This window comes from Halichoerus grypus, chromosome 5, assembly GCF_964656455.1.
Source record: "Halichoerus grypus chromosome 5, mHalGry1.hap1.1, whole genome shotgun sequence".
Classification (NCBI taxonomy): domain Eukaryota; kingdom Metazoa; phylum Chordata; class Mammalia; order Carnivora; family Phocidae; genus Halichoerus; species Halichoerus grypus.
In genome coordinates, this window is record NC_135716.1 from 19,997,796 (window position 1) to 20,020,187 (window position 22,392).

At 40.3% G+C, this 22,392-nt stretch overlaps 1 protein-coding gene across 11 annotated transcripts in view; it reads left to right on the plus strand.

Annotated features, from left to right (window-relative positions):
- The window catches only part of ENPP2 (ectonucleotide pyrophosphatase/phosphodiesterase 2), a 144,641-nt gene that overhangs the window by 104,235 nt on the left and 18,014 nt on the right, over positions 1 to 22,392 (plus strand). For 9 of the 11 annotated variants that reach the window (XM_078072065.1, XM_078072068.1, XM_078072070.1 and 6 more), the window contains 8 exons: positions 1,320 to 1,428; positions 4,207 to 4,332; positions 7,980 to 8,011; positions 8,708 to 8,835; positions 11,121 to 11,208; positions 11,375 to 11,462; positions 12,573 to 12,757; positions 15,316 to 15,367. In XM_078072065.1, coding sequence (XP_077928191.1) covers positions 1,320 to 1,428; positions 4,207 to 4,332; positions 7,980 to 8,011; positions 8,708 to 8,835; positions 11,121 to 11,208; positions 11,375 to 11,462; positions 12,573 to 12,757; positions 15,316 to 15,367 — 808 coding nt within the window. The remainder of the gene's footprint in view (positions 1 to 1,319; positions 1,429 to 4,206; positions 4,333 to 7,979; positions 8,012 to 8,707; positions 8,836 to 11,120; positions 11,209 to 11,374; positions 11,463 to 12,572; positions 12,758 to 15,315; positions 15,368 to 22,392) is intronic. The other 2 variants (XM_078072066.1, XM_078072069.1) reach the window with 1 other exon arrangement.

Sequence of the window (22,392 nt, forward strand, 5' to 3'; positions counted from 1 at the left end):
TTCTGGTGAAAATAAGTCATTGCCAGGGATTGACATATATTGTGCATTTGGTAATTTTTTGTCAAGGCAAAGGTCTTAGAGGAGAGCATGCTTTTCCCAGAAGCAAATACCAGTTAGTCCCACACGCGTTAGCCCTTCAGATGCTGCTTGCACATATCATCTGAGATTTCCACTTGTGACTGACTCCTTGGGACAGAGTTTGAAATACTGACTCCTGTCATGAAGAAAAACAAGTTTACACCTGATTTTACTGAGGACATGATATGAGGAAAGGTCTTGAGTCACCTGAGAAGATGCTAGTGGAAGATAATATTATATGTCTGAAATAAAAAAAAATGATACGCAGACCTTGCTGTTCTTACCAGTCTTCTTGGGTGTATGTGTGTGGCTGCAGCTAAGTTGTAACGTTCATCTGAAGTACTCTCAAGTGTTTGATGAAATCTTTCTCAGAAATCTTTCCATTGCACAGAGATGACGGTGAGAGGGGAAGGTTCTAGTGTGTGGGAGCATTCATGCTGTTAGAAGCTTCCACTGGAAGCAAGAACATGAGAGACGGATTATGTTTCTTCGGCTTTGGAAATGTTCTTCAGAGAACTGAGTTTTTGTGTTTCCTTAGGCTGAATGAGAAATCTAGAACAAGCTCAGTGGTTCACTTCTTATGAAGTTAGGACTCTTGTAGATTCTTTTTTACTCAAAATCAGCTTTTGAAAGGGACTAAATTGAGAAGCAGTAGCTTGTTTCTTAGAAGAGGGTCTTCTATCAAGAATCTATTGTTCTCAGACATTGACAGTTAAGTTCTTTGAAACATTAGATGGATTCCATTGTATTAATGGTGTTCTGATTTAGCATCCAGTGGAAGGGTACCATTTTACCTCAGAACTGCTTTTGATTCACTTAGCCTCCATCTTCTCACTATGGTTCAAAACCTGATGTGATTTCACCTAGTGAACAAGAGGCTTAAACTATCCATCTGACTTTCTGCTCACTTTCAAAATTCTTGGATTTAAATAACATTGTTACATTTTAGAAAGGTCATTTTATCTCTAAAAGAGAAAAGAATTGCCCTTAATATTTCTGATATTTTTGTATCACAGAATTTTGAAAGGGATTGGATGAGGAGAGGTTTTATGTTCCTGAAATAATACAAATAAAAGTGCTCAGAACAGATTTCCATTAAGAGTGGCAGGCAAATCTCCCTAGACAAAGCTCTGCCTCTGGGCCTGAAGTTTTCTTTCCAGAATGTTCTAGGGATAGAAGATCTATGAGAAACTGAAAGGAAAAAAAAATACCTGCAGGGACTAATTTGCTCCTTTTTCCAGATGACAAATCCTCTGCGGGAAATTGACAAAACAGTGGGGCAATTAATGGATGGACTGAAACAGCTGAAGCTTCATCGCTGTGTCAATGTCATCTTTGTTGGAGACCATGGTAAAGCTTTGTTTTCTCTTTGCTAATAGGACAGCTACATAGATCATGTTTCTGATGGTCTTGGGGGAGGAACCTGTGCCCTCAGAATCCCAGATTGTATTCTTCACCTCCTTCCCTCTTTCTTCAGGGTAGGGAAAGAAATCAGGCCATGGCTCAAAAGTATGAGATGACCTGAAATGACCCTGGATCACTTTGATCAAAACCAGGGACTTCCTGTGTCTTCCTTTTCTTTGCAGGAAAGAAGGTCTTTCTCCAAAATTCTGCCTCTTACTAAAGTGTGGCAGACAATTTGCTTGTGGTATTAATCACTTCCTCCGTGAATGTGACATATCGAGTCCTACTACCTCATCTCGGTTAGTCACATCTCCCCAAAAGGAGCCTACAGAGTTTATGTGGCTAAAAAAATAAACCTAAATATGATAAGGGAGAAGAGACATAGGATTTTTATCAAAGAAGAGGTATATAAGTAAAATGATATCCCTGTATTCACTGAGGGAATTTGAGACCCAAACCAGAGGGCCCTGCTTCAGTTACGGAAACTGTTAAAGAGAGGAAGAAGGAGAGTTTTTCTAAAGCACTGTACAAAGTAGAAAAATTCATGACCACGTTTTTGAACATCATAAACATTGGATATTAGAGAGCTGGGAGGGGATCCTCAGAGAACATTCTTATTTCCTAGCTGTGCACCCTGATTTCTAGAGAGTGCCTCCTGCCTTCTAGAACTATCAAATTGAAAGAGTGACCCTGCAATGCAGTCTCACATTCCATTCTAGGAGAGGGTTTGGGGGAAAAAATTGGTAGATTCTTTGGTAGTTCTGTTAAGAAAGGCAGGCAAGTCTCCCTAGTCAAAGGTCTGCTTTGGGCCTATAGTTTTCTTTCCAGAATGTTCTAGGAAATCTAGGAGAAACTTAAAAAAAAAATTGTGGGACTAACTTGCTCTTTGGCAGGGGCTAAATGCAACTCTCTGCAAAATCATGCTCCATGAATTTGACTTGGTGGAAAGCTACAGATAAGACAGAGCATCTGGAGCATGGGACACAGCAGATTCAATTTAAGTTGCCCAGACATGTCAAGAGCATTTGGTCACAGGCTGGAGCCTGCTGTCTAAGAGGTGGACGGGTCCCAGTGAGTCATATGCTAGAGCATTGTAAAGGTCTTAGATTAAAACCTTGTCTTACCAGATGCAGGCTTCTGAGATGAGTAGATTGCTTTGACTTTGGGGAGCCATAGCATCCCTTTCTTGAAAGGTAGCATGGTCTAGTGTTTCAGAGCCTGGGCTTTGGAGTACGAATGGATTTCAATGGAGTTCAACTTGCACTGTGCCACTCCAGAGCCATGGGACACGGCCTCCTCATGTAGAATGAGAACACTAACACCATCTACACAGAGTTAGTTTGGAGGATGGGAGGGGATGATGCTTGAGAAGCACTTCACATATGGTCTTTGAAAGCAAGAGAGGTGGTTTTACCCCTGGGGCGGCAGAAGTGACTTCCTAGACAGGTACCCAACGGAGGGTCCTTCCAGTCTCCACTAATATGGATTTGGAGACTTTCTCTTCCTGCGTTAACAGTGTACTAAAACATAGTAGCTATTCATTGTTTTACTTTTTCTTTTTGAGAGTTTAAATGTTAAAAGACAAGTTATATACCCTTTGTGCTATGTTGGGATATGTTTTTGTCTTTCTTCATTCCAATTTGTTTTGAAAAAGAGGTGGGGGCGTCTTGATCTGGGACTCCCAGAAGGGAATAGTTTGGATTTTATCAGGTCTGTGCCACTCTGGGTTATATTTCTTTATTCCAAAACCTTAGGACGTCCTTTACAGAATCCCTTATTTCCCCCCTCTTAGAGAATATCTATCTATTGGATTGTGCAAAGCAGTATATTAAACTTTCACCTTCCATGTCATCTGAGAAATTTCAAAATGACCAGCTTTCATTGTCTGTTATTCTGAGATTTGAGTTTGTGTCGTTTTTTAATTTGTTTATTTTTAACATTGATCAAGACTTTTTTTGGATGGGGGCAGGAAACAAATCTTGCATGGGGGAGGAATACTTATTGGTTAAAAAAATTCCCTACCTAGACCCTTTTTGTGTTCTAGTCACTAGCCTTCAGTTTTGACTGATTACATTGTTTACAACTTGTTTTCAGCAATATTTTGTTTTTCAGTTTGGGTGGTCATTGAGGCTGACATTTTTTTGTTTTTTCTCATCTCTTGTTGCCAGTATTGTTTTGTCAGTAACATCCAAGGCCACCAGTGGAGGCAGACTGAGGACTGGTGATTATGTACTCAAGTCAGGAGATATATTAGAGAGAGAGAATTGGAAAATGACATTTTATAAAAGAGACACAGAACTATATATTCCAGTTATTTACACCACCCCCATCTGGGAAGAGTTTGCAGAGATCTAGGATTCTTTTTTTTTTTTTTTTTTAGAGTACATCTTTTTCATAATGGCTATGTAAATATCTTAAAAGAAAGATCATAGTTACTTCCTTTGTCTTGCTGTTCTTGCTGAATGACTTAAGATGATCATTGAGATGATGCATTTTCAGTCTTCTAGCACTGCGAGATGATGTGACTAAATCAAAACCTGGTGAAAAGGTGATATAACGAAGCATTAAAAAATTTAAAGTCAAGCTAAGATATCTCAGAGGAGAGGGATCCTCACATTAAGTTGTTACAAATGAATGAAGGAGATGCCTGGATGTCATTTTCAGTGTCTGTGTTAGGATTTTAAGTTTACAATTGCCTGAAAACACTTCTTCTTCTCCCCATAGGAATGGAAGATGTCACATGTGACAGAACAGAGTTCTTGAGCAATTACCTGACTAATGTGGATGACATTACGTTAGTGCCTGGAACTCTAGGAAGAATTCGGTCTAAATTTAGCAATAATGCTAAATGTAAGTTGATTCTTAAAATACTAAGTTGTCAGAATGGTAATATTGTAGAGTACAGAAAAGCTTTTTCCCTGAAGGTGGAATACTTGGGTAAAAATCCTAATATTGCTACTTCTTAGCTGAGTGGCCTTGAATATGTCATGTAAACTCTAAGTCTCAGTTTTTTTCATCTGAAAAATGGGATGATAATAACGGCTATGGTTTTGAGTTGTTGTGAAAATAAATCTGTGTACATCCCTTACAGTAGGTCCTGGCACATGGTAGCATTATGTAAATATTTACCCTTGTTCTCTTTATGTGGAAAATATACTTAATTTAAGACATGCGTATAACCATAAGCTTTTACAGGAGAGGAACGTTTCAACAAGAGGTTCAGGCTCACTCTTTAGCGGAAGCTGGGGAGTCTAGGACAGGGTTGGCAGAACCACACTTAGACCCTGAATGTCCCTAGGAGCCCAGTTGAAGGGGACTCTTCACCTTTATGAAAGTGATTGACAGAACGCAGGAGAATTATTACACCCTTGGGAAATGGCGGCCATTCTGGAAGATTAGATATGAACAGGAAAAATCTTGTCCCTTACGTTGTACACATTCAGGTTATGATATGCTGCTGATTAAGATGTTTTAGGTGGTGCCCACCTAGCTTCTGAGAAGTCCACAGTTTTGTTGGAGACATGCTGCATTTTGGGGGGAAAAATCTTTTAGAGGTTTTAGCCTTGGGAATAAGAAACCATTGGCACAAGTGTAAAGCTTTGGAAAATTAAGTTTTTCCCAAACTGTGTTCCTGAGTCAACACAATGGGAACGGTTCCAAGGTCAGCTCCGGGCAACGTTGTAAAATAAACAAGTGATCCGTGTTCCTGCTGCTTCTCCTCATGCCCTTTCCTTCCTCTGTGTCCTCCCCGCTCCTCTGCTCCCTTGAGACAGGCAGGCCCTGGCCAGAGACGGGACACAAGTCACTAGGGTACCTTTTGATTTAGTACTTGCATTTTAGGGCTTATGCAAGAAAGGTTTTGTCTATTTTGAAAGGTCATGAGTAAATGTAATGGGGAGGCTGAGTAAATGTAATGGGGAGGCTGTTTTAGGGGAAAAGGAAAACTTTCTTGGGGCCAATGAAATAATAACTACCAATAATTAAGTATTTCATACCTTACAAACACTTGCAGATACGTGATTTCCTTTGGTGAGAGTCAGTAGAGGGGGTGGTGAGCAACACAGACAATGGTGGCAGGATGTCTGAGTTCAAATCCCAGCTCTGCCAGGTGGTCCCTCTATAACCTTGGGCAAGCTACTTAAATGCTCCATGCCTTGGTTTCCTCATCTATAAAGTAAGGATTGTTGGAAGGATTAACGGGGGATTATCTGCATATCCCGTAGGTTAGTGTTTAGCACGTAGTCAAAGTTGTATAAATGTTAGCTTCGATGATGACGTCTTGTTCGTATCAGTTTCAGCTAAATATACACACAATCTTCTTTACTCCTTCTAATAACCCTGTGGGCCAAATGTTACTATCCCCTTCTGCAGGCAGTAGAAATCAAGGCCCAGAGAGAAGTGAAGTCACTGGCTAGGAGGGTGAGAGCTAGGAAGTGGCAGAGCTGGGATGTGAACCCAGATTCACCAGTTCTTAAGCACCAGCCTGTGCTTGGGACCTCCTCCCCTCATGCAAAGTGGGAGCTGTCGGCAAGAGAGGCCTGAGAACTTCAGAACTGAAGGGTTGGTGTCCTAAGCATAGACTTAGGCATTTATTATTTTCCAGTCGTTCTCTGATTTATCTGAGCACAAGATTGCCCTGTGCTATTTAGTTTTCTTCGTTATCAAAGAACGTGAACTTACCCAGTATGGTCCCTTTGAGGACTGTGGTTTATGAGTCCACAGAGTGTGGAGCTTCGAAGCATAGAATGCTCAGTCAGATTGCCAGAGTCCCAGTGGGCAAGCCCCCCTCTTCTAAATGCCCATTGGCTTAGTGAAAATTCTAATAGCACCTGCCTCCCAGAGTAGCTGTGAAGGACCAGAGAGAAAGTGTCTACAAAGCTCGCACATCATAGGGACACAATTTGGGCTAGCCATTGTTGCTACGATTATTACTTACTTGCTTTCCATTAAAAGATGCAAATAAGGGGTGCCTGGGTGGCTCAGTCGGTTAAGTATCTGCCTTCGGCTCAGGTCATGATCCCAGGGTCCTGGGATCGAGCCCCACATCAGGCTCCCTGCTCAGCGGGGAGCCTGCTTCTCCCTCTCCTTCTGCCCACCCACACCCCGCTTGTGCTCTCTCTCTCTCTCTCAAATGAATAAAATCTTTTTTAAAAAAAGATAAACCTAAAATTTAACCCCAGTTTAAGTAGAATGGGATCCACATTTTAGCTTTGGATTTCATAGCTTTAGAACCAAGATTCTGAAAACTGTCTTTGAAGAGTGTGTACTTACACTGCAAGGCAAGCTTAGTCATGCATTTTCAACAAATAAGAACAAATATTTATTTGTATTTATTAACAAATGCTTATTGAGCACCTAGTATGAATGAGGCCCTGGGGATACAGCAGGAAATGACAGAGACATGACCTACTCCACTGACATTTAAATTTCGGGGAGGACTGCTTCATGAGAGTTGCTATCTCTTCTGTACGCTGCTTTCCTTTTCTGCTGATTCTATAATGACACACTAAAGCAAATTTTTTGAAAACAAAACAAAATCCAGCCAACCTACAATCTGCTGTTTCTCTCCACAACCCCCCCAAAAGGGGGCCTTCAGATAATATAATCCTGTCCACAGTTTATACACAGCCATCATTTATATAGTTTTGCTTTTAGCTTGTCCAGGGTACTGACTAAAATATCTTTTGTTCGCTGGTGGTGAAAATAAAGGAGGCACATACATGTGTGTCTGTGGCTAGAGAGGGACAGCTACCTATGGATTAGACCCATGGTGTTACTGAGGCAGCAAAACTCCCTGTAGAAAAAAATAACTCAATGGATTAGAAGTTTCATCTTAAAGTGGATGATAACTTGTTTCCAAGATCTGCAGATAAATAGGACGTTATGCTAAAAGCCCCAAATGCTCAGTTTGGTTCCTGATGTCAAAGTGCAAATGAGCTAAAGCCAAGATCCAGAGGGACCATTTGGGGGAACTTAAAGATGTTTACCTAGCATTATCCTTGTGCTCTGGGAGGAGGAATTCCCTTCCAGAAGAGGAGAACCAGATCTAACAGGGAAATTTACCATAGGAGTATTTCCACTTATATAATTCCATTTCACTGACCAAAATATTAAATATTCACACACAATTTTACATATATGTGTGTGTGTGTGTGTGTGTGTGTGTGTGTGTTAAAGATTTATTTATTTACTTGAGAGAGAGAGAGCAGGAGGAGGGAGAGGGAGACAAGGAAACTCCCCGCTGACAGGGAGGGGAGGCAGACACAAAGCTTGATCCCAGGACCCTGAGATCATGACCTGAGCTGAAACCAGGAGTCGGATGCTTAACCAACTGAGTCACCCAGGTGCCCCAATTTTATATATATTTTAAACAAAGCTTAAAGTGATAGCTCTTCTGGGGAGGGGGGAAGAGAAAGAATTGAGTTTTGCTGTAAAAATTATTTCTCTCAGTGATTATTGTCATCTCTTGAAATTGTTCTCCTTCTCTCTTTGAACAGATGACCCTAAAGCCATTATTGCTAATCTCACGGTAAGTATTACAGGTCACCCGGCCTCTGCCCTCAGAGTAGCTTCCACACACTCACTTCCTAGGATCCCCTACCCTGTGGGGCGGAAGGAACATTTTCCTTACTGCCCGGCAGTCCCCTATATTTGTTTCTCTAAGAGTTTTCAAAACTTCAAAACTGTGGACAGCTGTAGGCTCCCTAATGGTCTTGGCAGTGATACAAACTGAGAATATTTGATCTTTCCATTAGAACTGAAAAGTACTCATTCATGAGTAAACAAATCCTTACTCTCTCTGAACCAGGCTGCCCATCACCCTGTTCCATCGCTCCCCCCCTCCCCCTGCAGGATGTAATCACACAGGCCCAAGTGTGCATCCTCCTTCCTTCCCACCCCACCTCCCGTCCCTTGACTTGAAGTAGTTGGAAAAGGCTTTAGAGTTTGAGTTGCTCATAGCTATAGTCTCACAAGTCAGGAATATATCTTAAAAATTCCCAACTACCCTCTGATAACCTTCCATGTCATCTACCAAGTTATCAAATCCCCTTTGAACCTAGTTCTTTTCAGCTTGTATTATTTGATAGGGGATAACAAATTCCATTTATTCACTAACCAACCTTTTGTTTGGCTTAAAACCTCCTTTGATTTTCTAGAGAGAGAATATCTAGGACTTTTTCTAGAAAATCCTCCATATAAAGTCCAATTTCCATTTCTATTTCAGTGTAAAAAACCAGATCAGCACTTTAAGCCTTACATGAAGCAGCACCTTCCCAAACGCTTGCACTATGCCAACAACAGAAGAATTGAGGACATCCATTTATTGGTGGACCGCAGATGGCACGTCGCAAGGTAACTTGGGGATTGGCAGGGACTGTTTTTGATCTTCATAACCACCTCTTTGGCACCTGGAGTGCTATAAGGTCCTTAGCCATCAAAAAGAAAAAAAAAAGAAAAAGAAAAAAAAAAAGAAATCTCAGTTGGAAATCCCACCATTTGCAAAGACTTTTTATGCTAGATCAAAGTGCTGAGCCAACACATCTCTGTTTTCTGGATCCCAGCCTCTTGGTGTCTCTTTGAAGTCTCTCAGTGCATCTCTGTGTGGTCTCTCTCTCTCTCTTTCTCTCTCCTTTCATTTTTTAAATTTACACCCTAGCCTCTATTCTTATTACTTATTAGGTCAAAAGTGTGCCTGGGACATTGGCTTACCACAACTGGACTGATTTGGTCTGGGTTGACAAGACTTACTGTGTAGCAATATTTGTAGAGGAGTTTAGAAAATGTTGTTAATCTTAAAACTTCTGTTAGTGTGGGCACGTTTTATATTGCCTTAATTATTTCAGATGTTTGCCTTCTTTTGAGCTATAAAAGACTTTCCAATATTTAAGAGACAATTTCTTGCTCTTGAATCTGGTGTAGAATGTGTCCGGAAATTCTAAGCACTTCCACAGAATTAATCATTATAAGTTTATCCATTCTCAAACAGACCTGGCAGAAGCCCTTTTCCGCTCACTCTTGCTCTGACTTTCTCCTTAAGAAAAGCTTTGTGAGCTGGTCTGTGGTAATAATCGAACTACTATATACACTCTAGTTGGGTACTTCAATGAGTTTACCAAGGGAGCAAAGATGACGAGAAGATGGCGGTCCTCTAGAAACTCACATCAGTATGAAACACCTGGTGAGAGACCTGTGACAAATACATAAATATCCTACGGTAATTGTCAGGGAGCTACACAGAGTTAAATATGTAGGATTATGTAAAGAGGTGTATGAAGACCAGAAATTATTGAAATCATTTAGAATGGACATGGGGCAACTTCATGGAATAGTTACAAAGATGTGAATGACATGGGCTTGGCTGAGTGTGTCCTCTGCAGGGCCTTTTACATACGGGGTGACTTGGTAGAGAGAGCAAATTCGGTGCAGCTGGTTGATATGAAGGAAAACTGGGAGTTGAGTAGAAGTGAGAGATGATGACAGTTGACCAAATTAGTGGAGACCAAAGCCAGGTATTTTAATCATCAGTAAATCTTTTTAGTTGAACTCTTGCATTGTTGAGTTATCATATACATATATCTCATTATCCCAAGAGGAAAGTACTTTTCCTAAGAGTGGGACTCCAAATGTTTAATTTGTTTTCCACCAAGCACTTTAGTTCAGTGCAATAGGCCCTGTAAGTGCTTACAAGGATCCATAGAAATGGGACCCACGGGAAAATATGTATTAATAAACATGAAAGTGTTTTTGGAAAAGTGCTGCGTGACACTTGATCAAAAGGCATTTTCCTGTCACAGCAGGAAGGTCAAGTGGTTTTGATGCCTAGAGAGCAATGTTTTCACTTTCTATTTCTAAATAGAGTTGTCTAGGTGAGTCTGGGCTTTTGTGAAATATGTCACTATTGTATGTTCGGTTTACCACTCAGTTATTCTCTCTAGTTGTATTCTACAGATAGATAAATTTGTGTGCAAACATTTTTATAAAATAGAGATCTCCATTCATTGATGAAGTATCCCATGTTTAAAAAAGAGCCTATTATGGGGACGCCTGGGTGGCTCAGTTGGTTAAGCGGCTGCCTTCAGCTCAGGTCATGATCCCAGGGTCCTGGGATCGAGTCCCGCAGCAGGCTCCTTGCTCAGCAGGGAGCCTGCTTCCCTCTCTGCCTGCAGCTCCCCCTGCTTGTGTGCTCTTTCTCTCTCTCTCATTCTCTCTCTGACAAATAAATAAATAAATCTTTAAAAAAAGTGCTTATCATGTGCTTGGCATTGTTCACTCCTCTATCCCAAACAAACATGCTCCCAGAGTGGTGAATCTTACAGTTTTGGAGCTAGTGAAGCACATAGGCAGACAGAACACGACCTGTGACAAATGCTTTGCTCAGTGCAACCATGAGGTACGAGGAGAGGGTACCTGACTTCTGTTCAGAGGTCCCCATTTGTCCTGGGCCAATTGTCAAAATAAAGCCACTTCGGGAAAATGAATAGCATCATCTTTTCAGCACTGCAGGGATGATACAATTATAATAGAGACAAATATGCTTGTAAAATCAACTTCTTAGAGATATCTTATATGCTCAAATTGGCTTTTTATGAGGCATTTCATGAGAAATCCTGACTGATCCTACAATTATTTCGATATAGGAAACCTTTGGATGTATATAAGAAACCATCAGGAAAATGTTTTTTCCAGGGAGACCATGGATTTGATAACAAGGTCAACAGCATGCAGGTATGACCACAGACCTGTGAGTTGAAAATGTATTTTAGTGATTCTCAGAAGGGCCGGAGAAGAAGGGTGTGAATGAAGTTGTACAGTATTCATGAACAGGGGAAGGGTTGCTACTGGTTATTAGCAATGTCTAATTGTTTTTGTTTGTTTTCTTTTCTTTTGGAAGACTGTTTTTGTAGGTTATGGCCCAACGTTTAAGTACAAGACTAAAGTGCCTCCATTTGAAAACATTGAACTTTACAATGTTATGTGTGGTAAGTCACTTACTTAATCAAAGCCAATGAAGCATCTGAGTTATCATATGAACTTCCTCAAGGTCAGAGAAAGAACTGAGGTGTCTGTTTTCTAGGACCACTTCACCTCCCTGGGGGAAAAAAAAATGGTGGTAACGTGCCCATTGGTTCGAAGGACAGAGTCTCATCTCCTTCTAAGGCTTCTTTGTCTTCCTTTAACAGTTGACTAATGGGGAGTTTTCATAGTGTTGCTGTTGGCAGCCTCTGGCTGATCTCACATCACAGTACAGTTTGACACCACTGGTCAGAGACCCGATGAAGCAAGAAGAGTTCCTCACAGAGCTTTCTCCCACCTCCATCTCTCACGTTGCAGCCCAGTTAAAATGTTGCCAGCTTGCATCCTGGCCAGCTATTTATGTGCTCCTAATTATTTTTCTTCCTTGAGCTTCTAGTTGCTGAATGAGGACAACTTTTCCTATTTAGTAAGGGAGTGCCAGTCTGGTGGTTAGAGGGGGAGTCTGAAAGTCGGGTCTCCTGGGTTCTTTTCCCATCTTGGCTGCTAGCTCTCCCCTGTCCTGCCTCTCAGCTTAGGCGAGTCACTGTGTGCCTGCTTGGCAACTGTTCACTTGCTATGAAATCAGCCTGTTCATTTCACAGCAGCCTTTCAAGGCACCGGGCCAAAGCCTCCTCTTCTCCCCATACTTCTGTGGAGTGCATTAGAGGGCAGGCTAGAGGTTATTTATTGATTATAAGTCTTATTTCAAAAGGTGGGATAGAAAGTCTCAGTGCCATAGAAAGGCATTGACCCTGACGCGGGTTGTCCCTATAGCAGTCACAGACATAAGCAGTAGCCAGACAGGGCCCTGTTCCTTCCCTCTTTCTTTTTGGGAATATCTCTCTCTATAGTTGGGCAACGACCATGGCTATTTCAGAAAGCTGTGGCAAGACATGATCAGGCTAGCGTGGCTCAGGAACTAAGAAAGGAGTGCCTACAACTAATTTTGGCTTTATCCAATTCAGATTTGTGTTCAGAGTTTTCAGGCCCTTAGAACATGAATGGTTTTGACTCTTACTGTATCTCATCAAAAAATATTTATAAAGCACCTGGCTTCCTTTCTTTCTTCTCACCAGATCTCCTGGGCTTGAAGCCAGCTCCTAATAATGGGACCCATGGAAGTTTGAATCACCTCCTGCGCACTAATACCTTCAGGCCAACCATGCCAGAGGAAGTTACCAGACCTAACTATCCAGGGATTATGTACCTTCAGTCTGATTTTGACCTGGGCTGTAACTGTGATGATAAGGTAGAGCAAAAGGTAGAAATAATCTTTATGTTTATCATGGAGGAGCTTGTTGGGTGTAGAGCAGTGCTGTCCACTAGAACTTTCTGTGATGATGTAAATGGTCTATTTCTGGGCTGGTCACTGGGCAGATACAGTTTTTAAGCACTTGGAATGAAAGTTTAGATTTTGTTTAATTACTTTAAATTGAAAGAGCTGTATATGGCTGGCGGCTACCCTTTTGGGCAGCATAGGGGTAGAGAACAAAGGGCAAAAAAGTAGAATTCATGATGCTGTTCTGGAGAGTCACAATTCCCAACCAAAGGCTTTTTCTTTTTTTCAACCTGGATCACGTGTCTACCTATCATGGTCCCAATAGGAAACAGATGGCCTATGCACAAAAGGTTTTTAAAGAGAGTTTAAAAGGATTATGTGAATCATGTTTACTTAGAGGACTGTTTACATAGGCTGGGCAGGGTAGAGGCAAGGCAGTGAGGGATGGTATAGCACCGGGGGGCTCACAAGGTGTCAGTCCTAGGCTTGAACAGTAAAGGGACTAGAACATGGAGAGAGAACTGTATAGGGGGGAATTATGGGATTTGGTAGATGGGTGCAGCTAGTACACTGCCACCTGGGGGAGTAAATACTCTCTGTTGTCTCTCCTATAATTGCTCACTGGTGCCTTGCATTGGTGGAAGCCAGCAGGGAGCTGGAGGAGCAGGCTGGCTCTTTGGTACAAGGTCAGTTGCCCAGGGTGCAGAGCAGGGGAGAGGAGGGTGCAGCATGGATGGGGAGGAGGGTGGTGCAAATAGAAAACCACCCAGCACATTGTGTTTGGACAGGTTTTGAACACCAAACTACAAGTGTTAAGCAATAATTTGCTTATTGAATTTTATATTGATCTAAGACCTTTATAGTTACCAGTCAATGCTCTGATAGGAAGAAATAATCAGTGTTACCACACGGAGTTGATGTGATTCCAACACAAAGAAAAAAAAAATCTGTTATTTTTGCATGTGTGGTTTTATTATGGGTAAATGTGTGAACCTTCTATTAGACCTTGGAAAATGGAACGTAGTTCTCCTGCCTGCCCTATCCCCTTCTACTATTTGCTACCTTCCAGGATTCCTAGGGGCCTGGGAGCCACAGGATGCAAAAAGCTCACCACTGGAGGAATTCAGTTTGCTCTTCTTTCCCCAACCCCTTTTATTTCTCCTTCCTACTTTTGCTCCTGACAAGAACCAACAAAGCTAATTACTATAAGGCAGGTAATTTCTCAGACCTCAGCTGGAGGTGTTGCATTGCCAAAGTCAATAGGAAGTGGCTTTTGAGGTGGATTCCAAATATAACTTTAGAGGAATCTTGTAGTTGTATCTTGCTTTCTGAATTACCTTTCTTCTGGAAAACAAGAAATATTTTGGATTTGTTATCTGAAACCATTTTAGACAAATTCTGGATTGTCTTTATTTTGTCTATGGGTTTCTCCAAAAGATTACATTCCTTCTCTTCAAAAAAAAAAAAAAAAAAATCCAGACATCCTGAGAAGGTGTGCAGATTAATAAAATAAATAACATAATACACACATCATGGGAAAGAAAATGTTACAGATTCAGTGGAAGCTCCATGTGTACACACTCCTTTCCAGTCCCGCTTTGTTCCTACCCCAAAGGTAATTAGTATCTTGAATATAGTGTATATAATTGCCAGGCAGGTCTCTATATTTTTACTCCATACATATATATCTCTTAAATAATATATTAATTAATCTTTAATATAGTTCCCTAAAATAACCTATGGTACAGTTTTGCATATTATACTTTTGTGTGTAAATAGGAACACTACATCAAAAACTAATGATGTAATGTATGGCAATTAACATAATAAAAAAATATAGTGTGCTGAAAAAAATAAATAAATAAATAGTGTTATACGATATGTATCCTGCAGTTATTTTGTTTATTGTATGTTTGAGATTTATGCACATTAATACATGAGTTTTAGCGCATTCATTTTTTACTGCTAATAGTTAATATTTGTGTAAATATACCATAATGATTTTATTCATTTTCCTATTTGAGAATATTTGGTAATTTCCAGTTGTTAGCTCCTCCAAACAAGGATGCGGGAGACATTATGGCCAGTGTTCTTGTACACGTATGCTAGTTGCTGAGCCATTACTTTCCAACCTTGGAAAAAGTGATTTCGTTAATTAGTTTGGGAATCACTTTAGTGTACCTAGGATTAATCTGAAATATTGAGGTAGCATTCTAATTAGTTTACATATATATGTGCCCAAATAACCATTCTTACCAGCTAGTTTGGAACTTGCTTCCATGATTATTCACAGTTTTAGGGAAAGGAAACAAAGTCATGGGGAGATTAAAGAAGGTGCTCGTGACCATAGATCTCCTAGGAGGTGGAGCCTGGAATGTCAATTTGAGATCAAATAGTAATTCCTCTACAGAACTTATGGATTTTAGGGTCCTGTTTTGAATTTAGCAAGATTCTAAGTAGAAAGAAGCATGCAGGAAAGACAGGACATTTCTGATTTGCTTTTTTTTTCTCCTTTCCTTTTCTGGTTTTCACACATGAAGAACAAATTGGATGAACTCAACAGACGCCTTCATATAAAAGGGTCTACAGAAGGTGAGGAGTTGATGGGGAAAAACAATCAGATAAGTTTTTGTTTTTAGTTTTCAGAGATTGAAGATACTTCTTATTTACTTCATAGTGTAAGCACAATATTTTTTTAAATTAAAATTGGGGTTGTGACGTGATTTTCATATCCATTTGGCAAAGGGTATTGGTTTATTCTAGGTACGCAAGATGCCAGCTTTTTTGTTTCTCAGTAGCTTTTAGGCTCTCTGAAAAACAGGCATAGCACTGTGATCTGATGGGTCATAAGTGAAGGTGCTGATGGGGACTTCTATGAAGGGACTGGAAGTCACAGTTATAAATAATAGCAGCTGGTACCTATGATGAAGTTTATGTACCTGGAGAGGCAATGAATACATTGTGGGGAGAGATACATAGAAGGAACCAAATCTGCATTCCCTCTTTACATAAGAATCATCTTGAGCCCTCTAACTCGTTCTCCTATTTTATGTACACAAAATACAATGTACAGTGATAACGTGCATGTATTAGTCAACTTTTGCAAGCTTGTGACTGAAGAAGAGAGTCTCAGTGGTTCATACCAAGAAAGCTGCATTTCTTGCTCACGTTTCGGTATGCTGACCATAGGCCAAGTGTGGCTGTGGGTACCCTTTATTCTGGAATCCAGGCTGAAGGAACAGCTCCTAGCTGGGGTGTGCCCTTCTGGCAGAGGGAAGAGAGGAACAGTAGGACCATGCAGTGGTTCTCAATGCTTCTGTTTTTTTTTTTTTTTTAAAGATTTTATTTATTTAATTTGACAGAGAGAGAGACAGCGAGAGAGGGAACACAAGCAGGGGGAGTGGGAGAGGGAGAAGCAGGCTTCCCGCTGAGCAGGGAGCCCGATGTGGGGCTCGATCCCAGGACCCTGGGACCATGACCTGGGCCGAAGGCAGATGCTTAACGACTGAGCCACCCAGGTGCCCCTCAATGCTTCTGCTTTTATGAGGCATTTGTCATCACATTCCCAGTCGACTGGTGAAATCAGAGCACTTGAAACCAAGGGAGTAGGGAAGTCTTCTTTCCACAGGGATGCTGACCTGCAAGACACATGCCAATGCATGGTCATATGTATATATGTGTATATGTATACTGCCCTTTACAGAAGGGCAGTCAAAGAGAAGGAACAATAATGCAGTCTACCTCACAAGCTCTTCCTTCTGGTTTTGAAATTCCAGAAAATGAGAAGAAAATAGAAGGAGAGGGAAAGGCTCCAATGTAGGATACTACAGGAGATGGGCTGGCAGCTTGCAAATCTTGCAACAGCAAAGGAATGACGAGAAGTATATTACAAAGCAGATGGAACTCAAACATAGCGTCTCCAAGCCAGGCAGCAAAGATACACACTGTCGAATTCTCCTGAGAGCATTATTTGAGTTATTAGCTTATATAGGGCCCTATTTATCATATGTGTTCTTTTCAATCTGATTAAGTAAAGGACAAGGAAACCAGCAGATTTTATTTACTTGACTCGTTTTCCTTTTTTTTTTTTTTTTAAGAGAGTGCGAGAGAGCTTGGGGGAGGGGCAGAGGGAGAGAGAGAATCTTAAACAGTCTCCATGCCCAGCACAGAACCTCACTCTGGGCTTGATCTCAGAACCCTGAGATCATGACCTGAGCAGAAATGAAGAGTCGGACACTAAACCGACTGAGCCACCCAGGCACCCCTTATTTTCCCTTTTTTTAAAAAAATTTATTTATTTATTTGAGAGAGAGACAGAGACACAGAGAGAGCATGAGCAGGGAGAGGGGCAGAGAGAGAGAGAGACAAGCAGACTCCCTGCCGAGCGGAGAACCCGAGATGGGGCTTACCTCAGGCTCCATCCAAGGACCTTGAGATCATGACCTGAGCTGAAGTCAGATGCTTAACTGACTGAGCTACCCAGGCGCCCCTCCCCCCTTAATTTCCCTTGTGATAAAGATCTTCATCTTCCTCCTCCTTCCCTTTTTGCCTCACCACCCTCCCTTTTCTCTCTTTGATCTCGGAACACACAGACTCTTGGGCATGCAATTGGATAAACAGCTGTGAAAATAGGACTCAGTTGGTAGAAGGCACACACATCCTTCACAAACCCTACAAGTGATGTGAAATGTTTGACACCTAGCTGCTGGCAAACTACAGTGTCATTATACTTAGAAAAAGGGAAATGCTGCCAGGGTCAAGGGGTACAGAGTCTTATGATGGGAGTTTTTCAAATATCCAGTCAACAAGGCAAAGAAATAACATTGAGATGTTTCTCTTCTAGAAGGCACTAATAAAATAGTTAATAATGATAACTTTTAATGTACTCTTGTGTTTTTGCTGGTTCAGGTTCTGGCTATTCATGGTACTAAGGCATTTCCATTTTGGGAAGAAATCCTGCATTTAACTTGGTGGCAGTGTTCTCATGTGACAAAACCAATGTCACGACTCAGCATAAACAGTCTCAAACTTCTGAGCATGAAAATAAGTACGTTTAGGCGAAGCACTGACTTTCGGGGCTGGAAGGAGCTATAGCTAATGACTGTTCCTCCCCATTGCTCCACTCAGAGGTGAATGTGTCTTATTTCAAGATGATTTCACCTTACCGAAGCTTGAAGTTGATATGCTTTCATGGAACTAGACCTTCATAGGTGTGAGTTGAGTGCCTACCTGGGACAGGAACTGATTTCTCTGAGATATCATCTGGTTCTGTCTACTGTGTCACTGATAGTTTCCTGCATATGGGCATCACAATGGTGACAGAAAATATTAGGGGAAGATCATGGTAGACTATCTCTTTGGTCTGCTCCCGACCTAGTGGGACAGTCTTTAATGGTACAAGAGAGACTTTAGAACTATTAGATGGAATAAAAATAATTATACACCATTGTCTTATTATGTGCAAAGAATTTCCTTGTTTAGATTCTGGATAATGTGTAAGCCTCCACAGTCTCTCCCCTGTCTTCTTGAATCTCTGTCTTTTGGTCGTTGGCTATCCCCTTAAGGGTCTTATCTCAGTCATTTATGAAGCTGCAAAGTGACATTTTCTCAGTCAGAGTTATCTCTGGTCTTTATGGTGTTTCCTGGGTCATAAATCTAGTCTCCCACTTGAAATACTGGGTGTCTGCTCCACTAGAGTAGAACTTGATGAATTTGAGTCACTGTGTGTATGAGTGCACACACATGTCATGTTCAGAATATTACTTCTCCCTTCTGGATATCTTTGAATATATATTGAGGCTTTTATAGCATTTTGTAGACCTAAAATTCTATACAAATTATTTATTTATTTATTTGACAGAGAGAGACACAGCGAGAGAGGGAACACAAGCAGTGGGAGTGAGAGAGGGAAAAGCAAACTTCTTGCAAAGCAGGGAGCCCGATGCGGGGCTCGATCCCAGGACTCTGGGATCATGACCTGAGCTGAAGGCAGACGCTTAACGACTGAGCCACACAGGCGCCCCCCCCTTTTTTTTAAGATTTTATTTAAATTTCTAGGTTTTTTTAAAACACACCTGTAGTTAGCTGATTTTTTTCATAAGAAACCATGTACTATGCACATTCCATTTGTAACCTTCATGTGTGGCTATGTTAATGTCATATGCCGCAAACTCCCTCACACATTAATACATGTGTACAAGCTGTACGTCACAGTGAAACAACCCAGGGGATACTTGAGGTCTATTAATCTTAGGCAGTATTTTGCTATAAATATTTAACTGTTATAGGATCGAGTCTTTCACTATAATGAAGAGGAAAAAATACATAACCTTCAAAAACAGTGATCTCAACTGCTTGCTAAAGCCTTAATATTTCTACATTTGTGGTGAATTCTGGATTTTAATTGCATGACTGTTGTTGTTTCCAAATCACATGTATGTCGTGTCTTAGCAAATTTGCTGTACAATGAAAACTTATTTCTTTGAGCCATTGAGTCAATAGATGAATGAATGAACAAAATGGAAAATTTTAAATTTCTCATAGTAAGCAATTTGGGCACAATAGCCCGGTATAATTTTCACTTTAAGAATAATTATACTATTTATTATTACCTTAGTCTTTCCTCTATTTACATTGGTATAAACATGTTTTCTATTTTGTTAGGTTAACATTCACTATCATCTACATGAAGAAAGGAATTAAAAATCATTTTAACACCGAATATATTGGAACCTTTATCACATACAATAAGAAGTTAGTTTGGATAGAAAAATGACTGAAACACTAATAACTCTTGTGAACTTTAAAGCAGAAAGGGGGGGCACCTGGGTGGCTCAGATGGTTGAGCGTCTGCCTTTGGCTCCAGGTGATGGTCCCAGGGTCCTGGGATCGAGCCCCACATCGGGCTTCTGGCTCAGCAGGGAGCCTGCTTCTCCCTCTCCCTCTGCCTCTCCCCCTGCTCATGCTCTCTCTCTCTCTCTCTGTATCTCTGTGTCTCAAATGAATAAATAAAATCTTAAAAAAAAAAAAATAAAGCAGAAAGGGACTAGTCTAGACAGGGAATCTTCTGTGTAGCTCTTTTCAATGCTGAGATCTTTCTAATTTTTGTTATTTCTGGAGATGTTAGCTATGCTAGAGAAAGAAGGAGATATACTTGTGTTTCTCTCTGTGTGTATCCTTATGTGTGGGCTGGGGAAGATTTGGAAGAAATCAATAAATAGTATAATTCTTTATGATTTATAGTAAGATCTAAGATGAATTAGATGGAACAGACACTGAACTTTAATAACCTCTGCCTACCAATATTCCTGCTGTTATTGAAGGAGAGCATACACCTTTTACAAAATCACTGCAATTACAACTATAAATAACCACTTTGGGTCAAGACTGAGCTAGGTGCTTTACCTATTTTGTCTCTAAACAGTGCAACGCCCCAGGGAGATATGAAGCTTTGGGAAGTTAAGTTACGGAATCACAGAACTTTCAAAAGCTGAGATGAAATTTGATTCCAGTTCTATGTGGCACTAAAGCCCTTGTGCTTTTCTCTGTAAATGCTTCTTATTCTAAGGGCTGATATGAAGAGAAAATATCAAGAGAATCTCAGTGCTTCTCAGGGCTTAGAAGTTGTTTCTGAAGTACTGGATGCTTTGATACAAATCGCTCTTCTTTCTTTAAAAATTAGTAGATTTATTTAAATTTATTTAAATTCCATTAATTAGCAGACAGTGTAATATTAGTTTCAGGTGTACAATTTAGTGATTCAATACTTCCATACAACACACAGTGCTCATTACAAGTGCTCTCCTTAATCCCCATCACCTATTCAACCCATCTTCCCACCCACCTCCCCTCTGGTAACTATCCATTTGTTCTCTATACTTAGGAGTCTGTTTCTTGGTTTGCCTCTCTCTTTTTTTTGTCCTATAATCATTTGTTTTGTGCCTTAAATTCCACATATGAATGAAATCATATGGCATTTATCTTTCTCTGACTGACTTATTTTGTTTAGCATAATATTCTCTAGCTCTATCCGTGTCATTGCAAATGGCAAGATTTCATTTTTTGATGGCTGAGTAACATTTCATTATATATATATATACCATATCTTCTTTATCCACTCATCAGTCAATGGCCATTTGGGCTCTTTCCATAATTTGGCTATTGTAGATAATGCTGCTATAAATATTGGGGTGCAAGTATCTTTTGAATTAGCATTTTTGTATTCTTTGGGTAAATACCTAGTAGTGCAACTGCTGGGTCTTAGGGTAGTTCTATTTTCAACTTTTTGAGGAAACTCACTAATGTTTTCCAGAGTTGCTGTACCAGTTTGCATTCCCACCGACAGTGCACGAGGGTTCCTTTTTCTCTACATCCTCACCAACAACTGTTTCTTGCGTTGATTTTAGCCATTTTGATAGGTATGAGGTGATATCTCATTGTAGTTTTGATTTGCATTTCCCTGATGATCAGTGACATGGAGCATCTTTTAATGTGTCTCTTGTCTATCTGTATGTCTTCTTTGGAAAAACGTCTATTCATGTCTTCTTCCCATTTTTAAATGGAATTATTTGTTTTTTGGGTTTTGAGTTGTTTAAGTTCTTTATATATTTTGGATACTAGCCCTTTATCAGATATCTCATTTGCAGATATCTTCTCCCATTCCTTAGGTTGCCTTTTAGTTTTGTTGATTGTTTCCTTTGCTGTGCAGAAGATTTTTATTTTGATGAAGTCCCAATAGTTTATTTTTGCTTTTGTTTCCCTTGCCTATGGAGACATATCTAGAAAAATGTTGCAACAGCTGATGTCAAAGAGGTTACTGCCTATGTTCTCCTCTAGGATTTTAATGGTTTCCTGTCTCACATTTAGGTCTTTAATCCATTTTGAATTTTTTTGTGTGCATGTTGACAGAAAGTGGTCCAGTTTAATTCTTTTGTAAGTTGCTGTCCTATTTTCTCAACAACATTTGTTAAAGAGACTGTCTTTCCATTGGATATTCTTTCCTGCTTTGTTTAAGATTAATTGACCATATAGTTGTGGGTTCATTTCTAGGTTTTCTATTCTGTTCCATTGATCTGTGCCAGTACCATACTATTTTAATTACTATAGCTTTGTATTATAACTTGAAGTCTAGAATTGTGATGCCTCCAGCTTTGCTTTTCTTTTTCAAGGCACATTGCTGTTCTTAATAGCTTCTCGCCAAACATGACTCAGGCAGAACTCATGCCTGGGAGTAGTTGGATCTTCATTCCAGTATGCCCTCCCTTAGATAAGCCAGCAGTTAGCATGGACTTGGAGACTGCCCAAAATGCTAAAGAAGAATAATGGACCAGGAGGATAGAGGCCTACATTCCGGGTACTGCTTTGTAGCTGAATTATCTTGTACAAATCATAAACCTCCAGTTCCTTCATTAGTAAAATGAAGATGATATTGATCTGGCTAGTGTATCTCTCAGGGTTTTATTAGCCGGTTATATATAGAAAGTCAGTTCTTGAGAGTCATAAAGAATAGTGTTTTTAAAAAATAATACAATCATCCATTTATTCAACAAGTATTTACCAAGTAGATATTACGCATTTGGTATTGTTAGAGGTAGAGATACAACGATGAACAAAACAGA